This window comes from Strongyloides ratti (genome assembly GCF_001040885.1).
Source record: "Strongyloides ratti genome assembly S_ratti_ED321, chromosome : 2".
Taxonomy (NCBI): domain Eukaryota; kingdom Metazoa; phylum Nematoda; class Chromadorea; order Rhabditida; family Strongyloididae; genus Strongyloides; species Strongyloides ratti.
The window spans coordinates 12,764,920-12,787,617 of NC_037308.1; the positions used below are offsets into that span (position 1 = coordinate 12,764,920).

Here is a 22,698-nt window from a genome sequence, read left to right on the forward strand (position 1 = left end):
AATATTTAATAAGTGTAACAAATGGCAAGTTATTTTGTTGATTGTGAAAATTTTAATAATTATTTTGAAAAAATAATATGATTCTATAAAAAAAAAGTCACAAGAAAGTGTTAAAATATTGTCTTAAATAATATTAAGTATAAATTTAGTTAAAATAAAAGCTTTTAGATATAGATTTAATAAAAAAAAAAAGTTAGTAAATATCAATTTAAAAATAAAGTAAAATATAGCTTTTTTTTTAGAACATTAAATAAAACAATATTATTTAAGTATAGTATATTAAGATAAATGAATTTGTTATATAACAATTGAATATTTTACTAATAATAGATAAAAATTCTAAGTATAATTACAAAGTTTATGGTCCTAAAATAAATTTGTCCTTTGAGAATATTCACTTAAAAAAATATAGCAAAGTAAAAAATTATGATAATATTTTTGTTAAAATATTCCAAAATATTAATTATGTTAATTAGAATAGAAGTAATTAACTGTTTTTTTTCTTAAATATACTTGTTTTCTTTTTTCTATTAATTTAGTTTCAAAATATTTCTTCTTTACACAGTTGGAAGTATAAAAATTTAAAATTTTGTTTGTTTGAGGTGTTCCAGAATATAAAAAAGTATAACCATTGAAAAAAAAATTGTTTATTCTATAAATAATATCCTTATTTTATTTTAAATAGAATTGTAATATTAAAATTAATAAAAGAAAATTTTAGGTTACGAAAAAAATATATTTAAAAATAGTTACATAAATAAATTTATATATAGTCTTATAGTTTATCAAATATTTTTTATTTTGTTAAAAATCATTTAAAATAATAAAAAACATTAAGAAATAACTAAAAAAAAAAGCTTAAATTTTTTGTTTTATTATTTTACATATATATAAAAGGGTAACGATTTTATAACAAAATAAAAAAATAAAAGTTTTGTAAATAAAGAATGAATTTTGATAAGGAAAAAAAAATTATGTTAAATATTTAATCTTAAGACTAACTATATTATTATCTTAACAAGTTTTCTAGTTTAGAAAGAATAAAACGTAATAATAATAATGAAAAGAAAACTTTTATAATACTTTTTGATTATATTTTAAGAATTATTACTTTTGGCATAAAACCAATAATTTTTACAGAAAATTTTTATTCTAAACTGGTCTGTTAAAATGAATATTTGTTAACGAGAATAACAATTTTCTTGTAAAATATAGGATTAAAAATATATTTATAAATTTTTTATAAATATTTTTATCAATGAATATATTCTATAATCAAAAATAATATTTTATTATTTATAAAATACTAAGGTATATATATATATATTTATTTAATATTATTAACTAAACAAAGCAAAATGAAAGATGATATTTCTTGTGATATTTGATGTTAAATTAAAAGTCAAATTTTGAATAATAAAATTATCATATAAAAAAAAACTTTTTTTTTATAAAATATAATTAATACGTTACTATAAATGATTCAATAAAATTTTTCATAATTATATATAATTTTTAAAATATAGTATTTAATATATAAATAAAAAATATTCCATGGAATATATAATAATTTTTAAAAAAATATAAGATGAATAATTATTTTAAATAAATTAAATAATGCCAAATAAAGAAAATTCAAGAGAAGAAGCATGATAAATATAATTTTAAAGTAGTGTGACAAAAGTTTTTAACAAGATGATATATAATAAGTTTTGTTAGCGTTAAAATGAAACAAATTATTTAAATTGATATATAAAAATATATATGTGAGTAAATTTAACTCTTCTATGATAAATGTTATGTCTTTTCTTCTCATTTTACCTAATAATTATTCTTAAAAAATATTTATTATTCTTTTCTTTATTTCTAGCACTTCTTAATCTTTATATCATTTTATTTAATATATTCATTTAAAATGATATATTAATAAGTAAACTATAAAATAATTATAGCTGATATAACGACACTCATTTAAAAATTATTAACAAAAAGTTAACAATTTTTATTTAATATTTAATTATACTTTTTGTTTTTCTTTAATAAAAAATAAATAAATATTTAAATTTTATATATAACAAATTTACTACATCAGAGAAATATAGAAAAAAAAATAATAATAAAGTTTTAATTTCCATTTTTATTAAAACTATAAAGCTAAATTTTCTGGTAATTACAAAATAATTAGAATTGTAAATATAAAAAGTTTTATTTATTAATAAATAAAAAGTAAGTTGTTAATTTTATAAAAATTGCAATATTCTTTTTTATTGTACAATTAACTATTAATTTTAAAAAAAAAAAACATAAATCTTAGTTTAAATTTGATTTAGCAATCAAGCATTTCATTATTTATTTATTTACATGATAAATTAAACTTTCGCTAGTAACAAAATGTCCTTCATCTTAAGAATAAGTTTTGATAAATAATTATTGCGAAATAAATTATCATATTTAAAAAAAAAATTTATTTCAAATATTTTTATTTATAAATTTGTATACCAAAGATATAATTAGATGCTTAAAAATTAAATTAAATATAATGAAAATTTTTAAATTATATATCTTATGATATAAAATATTTTAGAATATTTTAAATATAAATTGAAATATTATATTGATGGATAAAAGACAAAATAACTAAAAGAGAAAAGTAGGGTGATTAAAAAATTCTAACTATTATTAAAATTTATTTTTTTAAAAAACAAATGAAGGCTTTTTGTAAGTAAAAAAAAATGTGTTAAATATTATATCGATATGTAATTAATAATGTGGAATTAAATTAAATGACAATAACAGGCATCTCTAACGAGTAGAGAGAATAATATACAATACTTTTAAAGAAAAATAAAATATCAAAAGGGCCATATATTTAAGTTCTTTTTAAATATTTTTATATATTCAATTAAATTTGTTACTTTAAAATATCTTTTTTTTATGATATTTGATCTTAAAAATTATTTTCTTCTTTTTATAAATTATTTATATTCTATTTATATAAAATAGGTTAAAATTAAATAAAAATTATCATAAAATAAGTATAAATTTTCAATAAATTTATTGGAATAAAGTGATAAAGTTTTGTAAAAATTTAAAATAGCATATTACATTTGACAGATAATGCCTGAGTATAACGGAAATACAAAATGTATGATTGTTTGACTATATATTGTATCCATATATAAGCTTATTCTTAAATTTAGTTTCCTGAACTAAATCCTCTGGTGGTTGTTAGATGTCCCTTCTGTTATACTGCCATTGATATAAATTTTAAATATAAAAGTACCAGGCCAATTAAAAGAAAGAATTTTATAATCACAAACTAATAAAAAGTTTTATTTGTTATCTTTATTGGATATTAAGATTGACACTTGTTAACTACATTTTGTATGTATTTAAGAAATAATTTTATAAAATATATTTTAAATAATTTTAAAAACATCTGTCTTTAACAATATTTTAAATATTTTTAAAATATACATTATATTTAAATATATATATTATATATATATTTTTCATGAAAATAGTATAATGATTTTGTTATATTTTTTATAACATTAATCAAAGAATTTTTCAATAATGTTTTTTTTAAACATTAAAAGTTAAATTATAAACATTTTTTGCAAAGTTAAAAATTCATTATTATTATTGGTAAGATTTAACAAAAATATATATAAAATATTTATAAACATAATATTCATGAATATAAAAGCATTAAATTATTTGAGATGGTCCCCGATCTATAAACAAATTTTTTTTTTCTAACTTTATTGGTACCAGTGTTAAATTAAACATTAAATAAACCTTAACTTTATTCTCATGCAACAAATATATTATATACTTTTCCTATTACTTTTTATTTCTTTTATAATTTTGTACAAAAATATTTTGACATTATCTTTTAACTCTTTTATCATTCAAATTGAATGAATAGTTTTTAAAAAACAAAATCTCTGTCTCAACTTTAAATTTAGTTAAACATGAATAAAACCTTCCTTTTATATAATAAGAAATTTTTAAAAAAAAAATATTTTTATGTAATTCTTATTTCAAGAGCTATTATAAATTGACTTAAAAGAATGTTTAATCTAATTTAACAAAATTTAATTTATAACATATATAATTTATTTCAACTCATCTTATTTTACTTTAGTATTTATTCTATTCAATTTTTTTCTATAAATTCCATCAAATAATTATAAAATGTATATATATATATATACATATTGTATGCATTTCATCTTACCTTCTCATAACTTTTAAAATTTGAACCTCTCCTCTTTTTTGATAAATTAATAATATCATTATCACTTCCTTTATTCCATTCATCTCTTTTATATATTTAGCTATAAATAAAATCAACTTTTGCACTCTATACGAAATAATTCCTCTTTATCAAAATAACGTTATTCCAAGCATAGCACTACTAATATTATCCCCTCTCTCTCCTTGAGGTACAGTATTATATATTTCCTTTAATTTTTATTTTAACCCAACTTCTTAGGCACTTTTCTCCAATATATTCTTTAATTTTTATATAATTTTTTTACTATGACATAACATATATAAAATTTTTACATTGTAACATATGATATATACATCTCTTGCCTTATGTATGCCTATATTTCCTCACATTTTTCTCTTTAACTAAATAAAATTTGACCTTTTTTTTTTTCCTAATGAGACAAATATTTAATATAAATGTTTAAAAGTGATAATTATTTTAATTATAAAAATTTTTTTTTATTTTTATTTTTAATTTATAATAATTTTTTAGGCTCCTATCTGCACCAACCAATCTCATACTGGTTTACTTTTCTTCGTTATTTTCGGAGAATGGAAACTTCTATCCCTACAATTATGACTACAGTCTTAACTTCAACTGTATCAGGATTAGATTTGTTTCAGTCATCCCATCTATGGGCACTTATTTTAGGATTTGTTATTGCATTTATCTTGGCATTTGCAATTGGTGCTAATGATACTGCAAATGCCTTTGGAACATCTGTGGGAGCTAAAGTTTTAACACTTTTTCAAGCTTATATATTAGCATCAATTTTTGAATCACTTGGTGCGGTACTTCTTGGATATAAAGTAACTGATACAATGAGAAAAGGTGTAGTTGATTTGGAAGTTTATGAAGGAAAACCAACAGAGTTGATGTTGGGACAACTTGGTGTTTTGACTGGTTGTGGTGCTTGGATACTTGTAGCAACATTCTTCAAACTTCCTGTTTCAACAACTCATTCAATCGTAGGCTCAACAATTGGTTTTTCACTTGTCCTACGTGGTACTGTTGGAATAAAATGGTTAAAAATGGGAAAAATTATTTCATCCTGGTTTATTTCTCCATTTCTTTCTGGTATTGTTTCTCTTGTTTTGTTTCTTGCTATCAAATATGTTGTTTTAAAAGGAGTAAGTTTTTATCAAAATAAATATAGAAGATGAATAACAATATAAAAAAAAAAAACAAGACAGACTAATTATTTATATGTTTTTTTTTAGAAAAATTCTTTAAGAAATGCTTTTATTTCATTACCATTTCTTAATTTTGCTACATTATGGTTAAATAGCTTTGCTACAATGTACAAGGGACCAACATTTTTTGGAATTGATCAAATGTCAGCAACTAGTGTTATTATATATACTTTTATTTTTTCTGGGTCAATATCTCTTCTTGGTGTGTTTACATTGACACCATTCTTAAAAAACAAAATTGATGGTATGTTTAAAAAAAAATTTATCTTATAAAAAAAATTTTTTTTAAGCTTTAAAAAATCAATCTAATAAGACAGATGAGAAAATACTATCTAATTGTAGTGAAAATACGAAATTTATTGATAGCAATTTAACTTCAAATAAAAACATTGAAAATCTCGAGGGTGGAAAGTCAACTGATAGTATGGAAGAATGTAATGACTTGGAAGCTGTCAATAAAGTATTTTCCTATCTTCAAGTAGTCACTGCATGCTTTGGTGGTTTTGCTCATGGTGGAAATGATGTATCAAATGCTATAGCCCCTCTTGTATCTATTTATGCTATATGGCAAGAGGCTTCTGTTGAACAATCTTCACAAACACCAATTTACTTATTACTTTTTGGTGCAGTGGGTATGTGTGTAGGTTTATGGCTTCTGGGACATCGTGTTATCCATACAGTTGGTGAGGATATTACAAGAATAACTCCAGTTTCTGGCTTTGCTATTGAATTTGGTGCTGCAGCAACAGTATTGTTTGCATCAAAATTAGGTTTACCAATATCATCTACTCAGTGTAAAATCGGGTCCGTAATTTTTGTTGGTTTTGTACAAAATCATCATTCAGTTCATTGGAAAACGTTTGGAGGAATTGCCTTATCATGGCTTGTCACTGTGCCAGTAGCCGGTATCTTTAGTGCACTTGTTACGTATGCCTTAAGAATGTTTGTCAATTAGTTAACTGAATACAAAAGTATTAAATGATTTTTTAACTAATTTTACATAACTAACCAAATTAATATAGACTGAAAAGTACTTTTTTGTTATTTTTTTCTTGACGATAATGCTTAATGCATAAATCTTTGTTGTTTTTGTTTTAGTATACATATAAAATATATATAAATTTTGTTTTTTAATCTTTTATGTAAATAAAAGATAAATACTAAGAAATTAATTTTAAAAAAAATGAAGTTTTATGAGCATTTATTTCTTGACAAAGAGTATAAAGTAAACAAATTTAATATAATTATTTAGTATTGAAATTTTTTTTTTAATATTTAAAAGTGGAATTTAGAAATGAACTTTATATAACGAAAATATTTCTTTGTTAAACATTTAGAAATAAAATATAGAAAAAAAAAATTAATTATTTATAGTTAGACATTCGTGCTCGCTTATTGTTTTAGCAAAAATACTTCCTTTGCTAGTTCTTGGTTTTTCAATATTCTCCCAATTAGTTTTTCCTTTTATTAATTTTCCATCATGACCAAGACAATGAACATTTAAATTCCCTACAGCATATAATTCTTTTAAATTATCAAATACATTATTATCATAATTTAACATTTCAAACTTTTGGTTAATAGTATATTCATTATTCATTTCAAGATCTTGAATATTATACAAAAAAAATTCTTCTAATGTTTTATTATTGATAGCACTTTTACAAACTTCAATAACAGATTCTGGATAATAATGAATATAATTGACACACATTTCATCTTCAATACCGTAACCACCAAAAACAAAATTTGTTTTGTCGTATGTGTCATAAACACATGTCGTTGATAAATAATCTCCTTTTTTGACATTAACAGTTTTTTTTAGTTTTCTTATTAATTGCCAATGTGGTGAATAATGATTGGCGCGGTTGATTTCACCAATTTTAACTCCATTACGAAAATGACTTGTAAAAAGTTTTCTTCCTGTTAAATGTGCATGAAGTTGTGTTGCAAAAATATAAATTCCATTTGTTGGAAGATGTTTTGTACATTCTGGAACACAATATCCTGTCATTGGGAAAGCCTTCTGACCAGGAGGTATTGAATTAGCATCACTATAAATTAAACCAAGTTCCATAATTCCAGCATCATATTTTCTTAGTTTTTCTGTATATGTTATAAGAATTCCAGAACTATCAATAAAATTAGATTCATTTTTTTCATTATTATAATGAATTTCAACCATTATATAAGCAGGAAAATGTTTTCCACCAAAAGCAATTCCAGCTTCATCAGGATATTCAAAAGGTCCAGCACCAAATGCCCATGCACCAATGACCTTTGAACAGGATGACGATTTTTTAGGTCTTTTTTTTGATTGACATGAACCTTCATAATCTAAATTATCAGTTGGTTTACTACCAATACATAGAAAAATTTCCATATGATGAACAATATGTTCATTACCTGGTGTTACAAAACTTTTATATTCAATAATATGATGTTTTTTAGCTAGTATACTATCATCAATCCTTTTAATAAAACATTTGTATGATGTTCTTTCTGATGAAATTAAAGAATTTGTAGCACCATAAAAAACAACTTTTTCTGTATCTAAATCTTTTTTACGATTTGGAATATATTCATCCAAAATAATAGCATATAAAAATTTTTTCTCATCTGCATCCATAAGATTAGAAAATTCTTTTGAAAAAATAGCAATTAAAAATTGTGATTGTCCTGTATCCATAGCATAATCTTTTGGATCACATGTTATAAATTTTCTTTCAAAATAATAATTATCATTATTTAATTTTTTATAATTTTGACAATCTTGTTGTATATCAGGAAGCAAATTTAATTCATTATCAATAAATCCATCAAAAATTGTGTATCTAGAAAGTAGACAAAAATCAGTTTTTTCATAATTTCCGTGATCACTAAATCCTATCATAACGGTTTGATAAGGAACTGTTGTAGGAAAATTTAAAGAAAATTTAACCAATTGTTCTTTCCAATCAACATTCCATTTTAAAGTAAAGTTGTACTTGTAAAAATTTGTTTTTATAGAAAATGGATAATCTAAAGAAACTATATTTCCTCTAAGATATTGTGAGAAAAATATAAAAATTGTAGTTAAAAATAATTTTCTTAACATAATAAATGTCTAAATTCCTTATTTATTTTCTATATATATTATTTTAAATACTTTTATATAAAAAATGTCAATTTCACAGTATACTGATAATGCACATTTTATTATTCATATATTTTTTTGATATTTTTCATTTAAAGTTTAATATATTATTAACATAATAATAAATAAAAATTATTATAACATATATAAAATATTAAATAATTTTTTCTTATCTAAAAACTTATAATGAATGCAACAAAAAATTTGTCCAATCAGAAGTTGATTTACAAATTTTTTTCTCAATAATGTATTAAAAAAAATTTTTTTTTGAATTTTAAAATGAAAATACACTCATCTGATAGTCTTTGAAATGATATGAATTTTAAATATAATCAATGCTATTTCAAAATTGAAACTTGAGAAGTTGTGACAAGTCAAAATAAACGACGCAAATGAGGAATATTTTTTGAAAAAATAAAACATTCTTGATAATATTAAAAATATTAAAAGTAAAGTAATTACTCTAAATCAGATTTTTGAGAGAAATCGAATAAGTCTAATCTTGTCTTCATAACACTTTTTGAACTCAAGATATAAAAAAATGTATCTTGAAAAAGTTTCAAGTTTAAAGCTTTTAACACAAGTGAATGTGTTTTTAAAAAAATGAAACCAGATGCGCATAACTTTTCGAAACTTTTAAGTTATAGTCTACGCTGAAAAGTTCTTCAAAATTTCAACCGTTTTCAAAATATGATGTTTTGTCTTTATTTTCCATACCTCAAAAATGGTTTAAGATATAAAAATAGTTTTAAAATTAAATTTCAAAAACTTTCGACATTTTATCTTCACTATGAAACGCGATATAGTTAAGAAAGAAAATATTTATAAAATATTCATTATCCTAAATTTTTAAAATTTTTTATACTAAAATCTATCGTATAACAACCAGACTATTATCATTTATTTTATTTTTTATCATTCACTGACATTCAATAGTTTCTAATAATAATAAATTCTTTTTTTTATAAGATTTAGAAATTGATCGAAATGTTCAAAAATAAAGATTTGGTATTAGTAATCATCATGAATTTTGTCTGATAATTTAAATAAGTTTAATTTAAATTAATGTCTCAATGTTAGTTTTTTAATTATTTATTGCATATTTTTAAAATATAACATTATTTTGTAAAGTATATATATATATTCTAACTTTTATATTATGCTTCAATAGAAATAAAGAAATTTACAAAAATTTTCTATCTATTTGGTATTTATTAATAAATTGAATAGTAACAGAGAATTCATTATTTAAATGAGATTGATAAAATTATTATAATAATAACAGACGAAATTTGAATTTAAAGTGAACAATAAAATTGAATAAGTGCACGCAATAATAAAGTGTAATTTTTCGTCTTTTAATCATAAATTTAAAATATATAAATATTTTATATTTAAACAATCAAAAATACTTTTTTAAATAAAAAAAAAAGTACTATATAATGATTTCAATAAGACATGCAGAAATTGAAGATTTATTAGCTATACAGCATTGTAATCAGCAATGTCTTCCAGAACATTATAAAAATAATTATTTAGTTTATATAATGCTTTGTTGGCCATCATTATCATATGTCGCTGAAGATGATAAGGTAATTAACATTTTTGAATAATTTTTTTTTATTAAAAATAATTAGGGAAGAGTAATAGGATATATTATAGTTAAATTGGATGAGAATAATGATAAAAAAGGTCTTGTTGTATCATTAGCCGTTTCATTGTCATACAGAAGGTTGGGTATAGCAAAAAAATTGATGAATTTTTCAATACAAGCATTAATTGATTGTTATAATGCTACTGAAATATTTTTACAAGTCAGAAAAAGTAATAATATTGCAATTATGTTTTATAAAGTAAAAATGAATTTTAAAGAAGAAAAAATAATAGAAGAATACTATGCAGATGGTGAAGATGCTTTTTTATTATCTAAAGATATATCAGATATAAAAATATTTTAAAAATTATTAGTAAATTTTAATTATTTTACATTTATATACAATAAAAATTTATAGAAATTATTAATTTACCAATTCCATCCAAGGTTTTTTAAAATGTTCATATTGTGGTTGTGGAAACATTTTTTTTAACATTTTATTCATTGAAGTAAATTTAATTACTCCAAGTGCTATAAAACAATAAACAGCAATATAGATTGTAAATAATGTATAAAAAAGTGCAAAAATTGCTACAACTATCCATAAGAACCATAAATTTGATATTCTTTCATTAATATAATCATATAAAAAGTAATAGTTAACAGCCATAATAAATATACAGACAATAGATGCAAATATTTTTTGAAAAAGACATATAGAAAAGGAATGCATTAAATTATGATCTCCTGTAAATGTTAAAACAGGAAATATTGCAAATGGAAGTTGAATCATCATAACAGCATTTAAAAGATCATTTAAACCTGTAATATGATTAACACCTTGAGAAAATATTGTTACAATAATTGTTGGTAAAATAGCTAAAGATCTTGTAATTAAAATTCTTTTCCAACGACTTATTTTAATTTGAAGAAATCCTTCCATAGCAAATTGTCCAGCATATGTACCAGTCATTGTAGAACTTTGTCCAGAAGCAATAATACCAATAGCCCAAATATACAAAGCAGTTACACCAACAGAACATCCAAGAAAAATTCCAGCATGATAAATATCAGAAATTGCAATATCATTATTATTTGGAAAAACATCTTTATAATAATCAGGAAGTCCATTATTAGGATTTTGACATTCATTATATACATCTGCATTTGTTTTATTATATAATCCTTTTCCAAAAACAGATACAACAAAAAAATTTATTACAAAACTAATTGTTAATGAAATTGTAGCATCAATAAAAAAATATTTATTTGCTTCAACAATTTTATTTTTATTTGTCCTATCAACAGCTCTTGATTTAACTAAAGCTGAATGTAAGTAAAAATTATGAGGCATCACAACAGCTCCAATAATACTTACACCTTGTAATATTTGATCTGAATTACAATTTTGACACCATGGAATAAAAGTTCCTTTCATTAACATTCCAAATGATTCAGGCATTGAAACAAATTGATATCCAAAAGTTCCTGCCATTACAGCTATTAAAAAAGCAAAAAATGCTTCAAATTTTCTAATACCATATTTATCCAAAAAAAGAAAAGTAAATGTATCAATTATTGTTATCAATACACCACCCCATAATGGAATTTTTTTGTCAGATAATAAATATAAAGCAATAGCTGTACCAATAACTTCTTGCATATCTGAAGCAATAATAGCAATTTCTACCATAATCCATAAAATCCATCGTGGATATTTTGGATAGTAATAATATGCTATTTCTGCCATATGTTTTCCTGTTACTACACCTATACGAGCAGCTAATCTTTGTAATATTAAACCAAGAATATGAGCTGATAATAAAACCCATATAAGTCTATATTGTGTCATTGCACCAGATTGTAAATCACTTTCAATGTTACCTGGATCTAAATAAGCTATACTCATTAAAAATCCTGGGCCTGTAAAACTCCATAATTTTTTCCAGTTAATAAATCTTGAATCTTCTTCATCAGAAATATAAACTTTAACATCAAGAATATCTGCAGGAATATCTTCAATTTCCTTTTTTCCTTCTTCTTTTTTCATTCTTTATAAATATATGTATATATATATATATATATATAGTAAAATAAAACTGATTAGTTAATAATAAATTTTATCATTATACTGGTCTTATATATATTTATGATTTTATCATTATGATAATTATAAATTTCTTATTATTATAAATATTATAAATTAATGTTGTTGATCTATTAACTTTAAATAGTCAATTAGACAAGAAAAAAGATTATGCATATTTTAATAGAAAAATTAAAGAAATTTTTTCAATGAAATAATCTTTTTTTATCTTTTAAAATGAAAAAAGTTATAATTTTTACATTATTTTGCACGTCAAACTGATATCATTATTATTTTAGTATCAGTATATTCCAGTAAAACTTTGATCTTATTTGTATTATCAATCAAAAAGTTTAACTTTCTCCAAAGATCATTTTTTATCACTTTTGATATTACATTTTGTTTTATAAAAAAATATATCAATATAATACTTACGACTACTTGATTATAACTTTAAAATTTTGTACCTCTATTGTATTTGATTAATAAATTTTTATTAAAATAAAGTTATATAATCATTTAATATGCATTTAAATTTTCTAATGTTTTCTTGAAATATTTAAAACAATTGTTCATTTTTAATAATAATTTTTTTTTTATATTAGTATAAGCAAACAAAAATGATATTATTTTAAAAATTTATGATTTTATATTAGCTAATTGAAGTTAATATACAGTTTTAAATAAAATAATTTGAATTGACAAATATGTTTTTCTTTTTTGTAAAAATTATTTTTCATTTTTAAAAAAGGTTAAAACAACTATGTGAAGCAACTTATTTTAACAGAAAATAAATAATCAAATTATAATTCTATTAAATTATTAAATTTATGTAAATTATAGCAAAAAAAACTTTTATTATGTAAATTTGAACTATTTACAAAAAAATTACATTTTAAAACTTTTTTACGTTCAAATTTAATAATTTTTTTTATTGTTAAATTAAAATGTAAAAAATTATATTACTATATTTGATAATTTTTATAAATTATTAAAATTTTTTATCTATTTTTCAACCAGTATAATTTTAATAAAAAAATGTTTCATTTAATTATAAATTAAAAATTTTTTAATTAATTATTTCTTGTTATTTTTTAAAAAAATTTTATTTAAAGTTAAAAAATTTATCATTCTTCAAATGTTTGAGTAATAATTTCTAAATAATGTTAGAAATTACTATATATAGTTGCGATACATTTAAATAATTTTAGATAGTATAAAATTATATTAAACATTAAATATGCACTATTTATCAAGCAGTATAACAATTATGAAATTATAATCTGCTAATAATTGTATTAATAACATGATTTATTATCTTTTTTTTTACAAAAATTTATAATGTAAACAAAAGATGTATTTTTAAAATTTTTAATAATATAATCTAAATTTTAATAAAATTAATAGTTAAAATAAATTTTTATTAATTTTTCTTAGATGTAATATTAAAAAAAATTTTTTTCAGATAAATTAATACATTTTCTTTATATTTGTAATCAATTATGAATGGTTAGTGGTTTCCTTATTTACTCAGCTGTTTACACTTGTAACTCTTTTTAATGAATAAAAATAGATTCATTGTGTTAAAAATTATCATTTATAGGTATGAGATTGCCTTTTATATTAATTTTTAAATTATCGTTAATTTTTTTTATCAAAACAAGTGTATGTTTTTTTTTTTTTACTAAATATATATATATATACTTAATAAATACTTTTAGGCAATAGAAAATTCAGAAAATGACTTAAATGTTGCTTCAACATTCACAAAAGATGATATAGATTTACCAATGCAATCACTTAGAATGAAAAGAGCTATGTCTACAGAATTAAAATATGAATGGAAATTTCCAATTAAATTTTATATTGCTGATGACATTAATACAACAGCAGTACGTGTTGGATTAAAGAGATTTGAAAAATATACATGTTTAAGATTTAAAGAAGAGTGTTTTGAATTGGGACGCCATCAAGGTATACGCTTTTTCCGTGGTAAAGGATGTGCATCATCTCTTGGCAAAGTTTTTGAAAATGAACCACAAGGTCTTAGTTTGGCATATACATGTGACACACCTGGAACGGTTCAACAAACAATGGGACATGCTTTAGGTATGTTAAGAGAACAAAGAAGAATAGACAATGATAAGTATGTTAGAAGATTATTATGGAATATTAATACAACGTATCTGGGTAAATTTATGAAAAAAAATGCTTCAGATACATATGGAGTACCTTATGATATTGGATCAGGTATGCATTCAGGAAGATATGATTATAGTGTAAATAAAAAAGATACTATACTTCCTTTGGACAAAAGTTTTATTAAAACAATTGGACAGATAGAATTTAGTTTTAATGATTATAAACTTTTAAACATTTATTATTGTAATAATCAATGTCCAGTAAAATTAAAATGTCTTAATTATGGATATACAGATCCAAATAATTGTAATATATGTAGATGTCCAACATTTTATGGTGGAAAATATTGTCACAAACGAAGAATTTCTGATGAAGGGTGTCCTCCTGCAGAAATACAATTAAATCAAAGAGAAACATCTTTTACCATAATAGGGAAAAAGACATGTTTCTTTTATATAACAACAGATGAAAAAAAAAAAATTAGAGTAAATTTAGGACCATCAACAAAAATGTATGTAAATCCATTAAGTAAAGATTGGTGTCCAGTCGGAAAAGGTCTTGAAATTAGACATATTACTGATAAAGGGTCAACAGGAGCAATGTTTTGTGGTAAAATGAAAGGTTCTGTAACATTATCAGAAGCAAATTATACAAATATTAAATATGTCGGAACATCAGATGATGATCGTTTACATTTGATATTATTAAGAGAACCAAACTAAGATTTTAAGCCTGATAATAATTAAATTCTAATGTATCAATCAATTGTTTTTTAATGTATTTCAGTTACATCCTAGAAAAAAACTTATATTTATTGTACATTTTGATGTATTTACTATATTACGTAAATTTTTAATGGCTAAAAACTAGAAAATTAAATAATCTATTTGATAATTTTAGTTATAAGTTTATGTCTATATTTGAATTAATGTATCAAAATTTACATATTGAGTACTTGTCATAATTTTTAAAAAAAAAAATTGTGATCAGTAATTTGTGTACTAAAAATACAGTTTCACATTTTATTATTAATGAATTTAGTTGATTGTAAAATATGAATATTATATTTTTAAAAAAAATGTTAAACAAAACTTAAATTTAAACTGTTAAAACTTTATATATTTGAATTAACACTTAATAATATTACTATTATATTATTAATGTGTTTAAAAAAAATTATAAATTACATAATTTTTAAATTAACAATAAAAAGTAATTTATATATTTATCAGTAATAAAAAATTACATTATTATATCTCTTCCAATAAAAATATTTCAAAGACATACTAGAAATTCTTTTTCAAAAGAATTGATAATATCAAAAGATATAATAAAATATATAATGACAATAATTAAATTATCAAACGACGTTATTTATTAAAAAAATAATATTTAGTATATGTTGTAAATAAAATAGAAGCTTATATTTAATAATTAGTTATATATATAAATAGTTTTATAATGACTTATTTATGTCTTGATATTATTTTATATTAAAGAATTAGTCACATAATATTATATATACGACATTTTAAAAAAGTATGCTACATACTTCAAACTACGAGAGATATAATAAATTGGTAAAAATTGAATAGAAATTTTAGTATAAATAGAAAAAAAGTTATTGTTATTTGTCATTGATATTTCTTTATTCATTTTATTTTACAATGTATAAAATTATCACCAAATTACTTACGTTTTTCTATAATTTAATTGTTGGATGCTTTATTGCATTACTTCCAATTGGATTTTTACCAAGAAAAGATGTTAAATCAAAAATTGTTCTTATTACTGGTGGTGGAAATGGATTAGGTAGAAATTTAGCTATATCATTTGGAAAATTAGGATCAAAAATTGTTTTATGGGATGTTGATAAGAAAGGATTAGAAGAAACAATGAATATATTAAAAGAAGATAATGTTGAATGTTGGAATTATGTTGTTGATGTAACTAATAAAGATCAAATATATGAAGTAGCTAATAAAGTTAAAAAAACTATTGGTACAGTTGACATTCTTATCAATAATGCTGGTATTGCAAATGGAAAATTATTTATTAATACATCAGATAATGATTTACAAAAAATTATTAATATTAATTTAATGGCACATTTTTATACATGTAAAGCATTCCTTCCAGATATGATTACCAAAAATTCAGGTCATATTGTTAATATGGCTTCATTAGCAGGTAAAGTACCATCAACAGGAATTGTTGATTATTCATGTTCAAAATTTGCCGTCGTTGGATTTTCATCAGCTTTAGAGGAAGAACTTAATATAATCTCAAATGGAAAAATAAAAGTTACAACAATTTGTCCATATTTTATTAAAACAAATTTAACTGCAGAACTTGATGTACCATCAACATTTTTATTACCAGTTATTGAACCTGAAGAAGCAACAGAAATTATGATGGAAGGTATATTAACTGAACAATCACAAATATTACTTCCAAAATTCAGTTATATATTTGCACTTCTATATAATATTTTGCCTACAAGAGCTTTTTATGCTTTAAAAGATACACAGGACTTAAAAAATAGAATTATGGAACAAGTAGAAAAAAGAGAAAAAAAAGAAGATTAAATTTCTTTCAAAACTTTTTTTTTTTTATTAATGCCTAAAAAAAAACAATTGCTATTTATCTCATTTTTTAAAATTTATTTCATTATATCTACAAATTTATTATATGTATATTTTAACGAAAATTTGTTATAAAATTTTATGAGATTTTTTTTTTATAATCATAGATTAAAGATTATATATTATTTATAAAAAAAACAAATTGATTTTCTGTAAATTAAAAAAAAAAAAAGAAAATTATACTAATACATAGTACTTGGAAGTTAAGAGCATACTTTTTTTTTTATAAAATTTTGAATATGATATAAATATGATGTGTCATTTGTTATTTTTCTAAATATATATAAATATATAATATATATGTATTATATATGTAAAATTATATCACTTAATTTGATCATGTTTATAACATGTTCCATGTATATTAAAAATAGTAAAAGAAAAGTCATAAAAATTTATGAAAAAATGTAGTCATAAAAGTTTTTAATTTTTTTATTATTATATTATATATCATTATATTTTATAAATTTTTTTTCATTGTTTGCCAACAACAACAATTAAAGCATTTTTTTTTATATATATAATTGATATCATTTATTAAATATATTTATAGATAAATAAGTTGTAAAAATTAATTAAATTTTTGTTGTTTTACTCAATATTGTTATTTATATTTTACATCTATCTAATAATAATATAAATTTGTTATTAATGTCTAAAAAAAATTTACATAATTATAATATTACATCTCTTTTTTTTTTTATCTAAAATTACTTTTGTTATATAACAAAATTAACATAAATTTTAAAAATATTAGAACTATTGAGCTATATTTTTAATGACATCTTTTATTTTCTAAAAGTTATTTTAAAAATAAATTCAATTGACATTTAAGCTTTTTTTTTTATAAATAATTATATTATCAAATTTCGGCACACCTCAGAAATAAAATAAACAAAAAAATATATTTACAATTTTATTTTGTTAATGTGTAATAGGAGAGAGAGATTAAAATAATAAAATTTAATCTATATATTTAATTTTTCATCTTCTCTTAGCGATAAAATTGAAATGAAAAAAATATAATCAGATTAGTTTTAAAATAACTTTTTATCAATTCAAATTGAACCATACTTGTTTTATTTTAAAAATAATCATTTTATCAGGAAGTCTGTAAGATTTTGTAATTTTTATATTCATTTACAAGTATATATATATATATATATGTGTATACGTTACCTTTTTATTTTAGTTAACTACAACCGGGTATTTGTTTGAATATTATTTGTAAATTATTTTAAGAACTCTAGACTACTTGACTAATGATTAATTTTAACATTTCTTATAAGCTTCTTTTCTTTTAAAATTATTATTTTTAGACATTATGTTGACTGGAAAAAAAGTTTTACTCATCACAATTAATATTTTATTTTAAAAGAAGATTTTTTTTTTTTTCAATTTATACATTTATAATTTTATAGTGTATATATTTAAATATTTTATTGTAATAGTTATCTTTAAATTCATGTTTATCACAATTATGTGCGCTTTATTAGATAAAATTTAATGAAATTTATCTATATAAAAATTTGTCATACTTTTTATTTTTATTTTTTTATGTCTTTAGTATCATCAAAATTTATCAAAACATCTGGGTTTTAAAGAAGAGAATATATTTTTAAAACGTTCTCAATTGTTTATCTATAAAAATTCTGTTTCATTTATATAATAAAAAAAATAGATAATCAAAGTTCAGTGACAAATTAACAATTTATTTTTAAGAGCTCTTTTAATCATTAAAAAAATAGATAAGATGTTTTCAAGAGAAGATCATATTATAGTCAGGAAATTGGTTTTTTTTTATAATAATAGTTTTTTTTTTAATAAAAAAATTTAAATTATTTTGGTGTTTAATAGGTACTTAAAAAAAATATAATTATAAAAATATTAAGATACAATAGTAAAAAAAAAGTGTAAAATAACACTTAAATGATAAATTATAAAATTAAAAATTTGTTATTGAATAGTGATGTATATATGTTTATATTAATTTATTTATATATATATACATGCCACATATGTTTAAGTTATAAGTTCCTTACTAACTAAATATAATGTTTATAAACAAAAATTATTTTATTTCATTTTAATTACATTTTATTATTTTAAATTTTATATTTATTTTTTATCCATTTTTATATATAAAGATATCTTTTTTTTTAATACATAAAAATTCTTGTAAAATTAAGTTTTATAAATTGAAAAAGAAAATAATATATTTGCTCACAAAAGGATAACTGTGTATATTTGTTGATTAGAGTTAAAATCTAATAAATATATTTACTGAACCATAAGATAATAATACTTCTAAATATATTAATTTATTATTATTATTATTGTTTATTTTACCAATGATATTTATTTTTAATAAAAGGTGAGATATTAATTTCAGTATGGCATATCGTAACTAACTACATATAAATAATACTATTCTAACACTTTAAAATGAAAAATTCTAGTATGATAAATTAATTTTAACTATTCCATCAAAACAATTTTCCGTCATAGTTATCAGATCTGTTATTAAAATAATAGTTCATAATAAATGTGGTGTCTCCTGGGTTTTTGGTAATTTTTCATATTTTACAAACTAAATTATATATTCAAGAACTTTTTCTTTCTACTGAGAAAATAGTTTATTCATATTATATTTAAAATATAACAAATTAGTTAGTTGTCTTTTATTAATTTGACATTTTTAAAAATGTTTCGCAATAAATATTTTAAAAAATTTTCTATTTTATTATTTAGATAGATATAAAAATTACAATTTTTCATTTTAATTTCATTTAACATTAATGATTTTCTTGTCAATATATTTAATATATAATTGTAAAGTGAAAAAAAAAACCATGATACTATTATTGAATATTATTAAATTTAATAATTATTACTTATATCATTTATTTGTTAATTATAAAAGACATAAATTAATCCTTTTATGGACAAACTATGAAATAGTCCATAAATATATATATTATATATATATATATATGTGTCAACCGGCTGTTTAGAATTAAAACTTATTAGATAACTAATGAAAAAAAAAATTTATTGTTTTAAGTATTTCTAATTGATATATTTAATACTTTCCCTTGAAACAGTTATATTAAAAAAAGCTTATCTGTCCTTGATTTATTAATCCTATCAATAAAACAAATGTTTTCTTATTATATTTATTAATGTTAAAAATGTTTGAAAATTAAATATTATTTAATATGATACATACTTTTTATTATTAAAATATATAAAAATTTTTAAACATTTAATTTTTGGATAACATTATATTTAATAAAATGTTATTTTAAAAAAAAAATGAATTGATGTGAAAAAATAGATATAATGTAAATCCTTTATTTATTTAATTATTATGTTATTTTTTTATCCAAATATTTTATATATAAATATAACTTACTATTTAAAAAAAGTATTTAATATTCTCACTAATGATATTTTATTATATCTATGTAATAAACAAAAAAGAAAAGTTATTTGTAAATTTTTGCAAATAAAATATTAATGCACTATTTTAACTTTAAAAGAAAATTTTCTATTATTTGTATTAGAATAAAAAAAAAATATAAAAAGAAAAGATTTTGACTATTTGTGACAACAAATAATTAAGTGACCTTATTTTTTAATATATCTTCTTTTTGTCCAATTTCAATATTATAAAATTTGTAAGTAAGTTAAAAGATATGTTAGATAACTTTTATACATAAGTGGAATAGTACACAAAACAATTGTAAAATTGTTGCTTTTTCATTTATATATCTTGATAAGAAGTATCAAAGTTTGGTAATACTTAATCAAGATTATGATTTATTTACACATATTGTTATTATCAGTCTATTGAGATTTGATGTAATGATTCATTATAAGATATCTTTTAATTTTATAATATTGTAATTAGAGTTAAGTTATACTAAATATAAAAAAGATTCATCATATTTCTTCTGTCAATTAGTATATCTTTAAATTTACATATTATTTACGGTTGTCATGAGTTAAAGAAAGCATCTTTAAGTTAACTTCTCGCTTAATAATCACTTCATCTATCATTTTTCTTTTATTTCTTAGATAATCTTGTGTACATCATTAATCATTATTGTCTATTTTCTCATATAAGGATATATTTAAATATATTCTTAAAAATATTTTTTTTTGTTATATTATCATTTTAACGATATAAATATATATATGGTTGTTTTTTTTTGTATTTTATAATAAAATAAACAATTTCATGTTAATTGTTATAAATTATATATATATATATATATATATATGTGTGTGCATTTTTTTTTTCTATATTTTCTAATAATATTATTATATCCTTTTTTACTTAAGTTAAGAATTAATTGATAAAAGTTAAATCCATATCTAAAGTATACATTCTGTTATTATTAAAAGTTCTTAAGAAAAACCTTCTCATGTTCATGTAATTTCACATATCATATATTATAACTGGTAAGATATAAATTGACAGGAGAAAGATTATATTAAAGGCTAAAACTTTTTATATCTTACGATCCTTTTATATTTGTTATTTATTATATTTTTAAAACCTCATATGTTAGGTTTTAAGAAATTAAATAAAAATTATTCATGTTTTTATTTTTAATATTTTGCCGTCTATATATATATATATAGTTAAATATAATATATTCATTTATTTTCTTTTCTTATATATAATATATTATATTTGGATCATTTTATATAAATATATATTTATATAAATAGTTACCTATAATTTCTTTTGAAAAAAAAAAAAAATTTTTATTTTCATAAAATTTATTCTTTCATTTTTATATATAAATAAAACGAAGGTCATAATTTTTAAATATTTTTTAATACAACTAATAAACTTTTTCATATCATCTTAATTTATGTTAATTTTAGGAACAAAATATTAGAGCTTAATATTTTATTTTAAACTTGAGGGTAATGGCAAATAATGAAGAGAAATAAATTATATTTTATATAAACTTTTTCTCAAGAATTATTGTCATTTTTCCTTCTTATAAAATCAAAAAAAAAAAATATTTTCTCTATATATTTTATACGAATAAAAATATTTAAACTTTATTTAAAAAAATAAAAAAGTTTTAATACATTCATATTTGAAAATTCTTACTAAACATTAAAGAAATATCCTAAGAAATTAAAGAAAGTAAATAGAATATCAAAGTGTAATTTTCGAATTAAACTAATTAATTATACTAACTCCAAGATCACGTTTCAAAAAATTAAAAAAAAAAATTCTTTTATCAATACATCCTTAATGTAAGTTATATTTATTTTATTTTATAAGTGGGATTTAAAAAATGTCTCCATTATAACTTATACATAACATTTTAAATGTGATATGTATATATTTATATATTATAATATCTTCAAGATTATAATATTTTTACTTTTGAAATCTTGTAGATAAGTTTGTATCATTTTGAAAACATTAATTAGATGACTTTTGATTTTACCTGAAAGTAAAATAATAAAAAAAGAATAATATTTATTGATATAATATCTAGAGGAATGAACAATTTGAAGCAATGATATTATCTTTCTTATTATTAATATTTAATGTTATTATTTTTTAATAAATATAACTTATTTCAGA

At 19.8% G+C, this 22,698-nt stretch overlaps 6 protein-coding genes across 6 annotated transcripts; 4 read left to right on the top strand and 2 right to left on the bottom strand.

The window, feature by feature from the left end:
* Nucleotides 1-4,585: 4,585 nt before the first annotated feature.
* Nucleotides 4,586-6,430, top strand: SRAE_2000408400 (Phosphate transporter family-containing protein; the record flags this gene model as incomplete). Its single annotated transcript, XM_024642911.1, has 4 exons — nucleotides 4,586-4,610; nucleotides 4,775-5,412; nucleotides 5,503-5,719; nucleotides 5,766-6,430. 4 exons carry the CDS (start codon nucleotides 4,586-4,588, stop codon nucleotides 6,428-6,430), a joined length of 1,545 nt encoding a protein of 514 aa, XP_024508635.1.
* A 405-nt stretch (nucleotides 6,431-6,835) lies between these two features.
* SRAE_2000408500 (DBH-like monooxygenase protein 1) lies at nucleotides 6,836-8,572 on the bottom strand (the record flags this gene model as incomplete). The annotated part of the gene is made up of 1 exon (XM_024642912.1): nucleotides 6,836-8,572. One exon carries the CDS (start codon nucleotides 8,570-8,572, stop codon nucleotides 6,836-6,838), a length of 1,737 nt encoding a protein of 578 aa, XP_024508636.1.
* Nucleotides 8,573-10,053: 1,481 nt separating this feature from the next.
* SRAE_2000408600 (ARD1 homolog a, N-acetyltransferase) lies at nucleotides 10,054-10,569 on the top strand (the record flags this gene model as incomplete). Its single annotated transcript, XM_024642913.1, has 2 exons — nucleotides 10,054-10,203; nucleotides 10,249-10,569. 2 exons carry the CDS (start codon nucleotides 10,054-10,056, stop codon nucleotides 10,567-10,569), a joined length of 471 nt encoding a protein of 156 aa, XP_024508637.1.
* Nucleotides 10,570-10,629: 60 nt separating this feature from the next.
* SRAE_2000408700 (Natural resistance-associated macrophage protein 2) lies at nucleotides 10,630-12,255 on the bottom strand (the record flags this gene model as incomplete). Its single annotated transcript, XM_024642914.1, has 1 exon — nucleotides 10,630-12,255. The coding sequence occupies one exon, from the start codon at nucleotides 12,253-12,255 to the stop codon at nucleotides 10,630-10,632; it is 1,626 nt and encodes a 541-aa protein (XP_024508638.1).
* A 1,641-nt stretch (nucleotides 12,256-13,896) lies between these two features.
* Nucleotides 13,897-15,155, top strand: SRAE_2000408800 (Astacin-like metalloendopeptidase; the record flags this gene model as incomplete). Its single annotated transcript, XM_024642915.1, has 2 exons — nucleotides 13,897-13,956; nucleotides 14,013-15,155. 2 exons carry the CDS (start codon nucleotides 13,897-13,899, stop codon nucleotides 15,153-15,155), a joined length of 1,203 nt encoding a protein of 400 aa, XP_024508639.1.
* Nucleotides 15,156-16,100: 945 nt separating this feature from the next.
* Nucleotides 16,101-17,021, top strand: SRAE_2000408900 (Epidermal retinol dehydrogenase 2; the record flags this gene model as incomplete). The annotated part of the gene is made up of 1 exon (XM_024642916.1): nucleotides 16,101-17,021. One exon carries the CDS (start codon nucleotides 16,101-16,103, stop codon nucleotides 17,019-17,021), a length of 921 nt encoding a protein of 306 aa, XP_024508640.1.
* Between the last annotated feature and the right edge of the window lie 5,677 nt (nucleotides 17,022-22,698).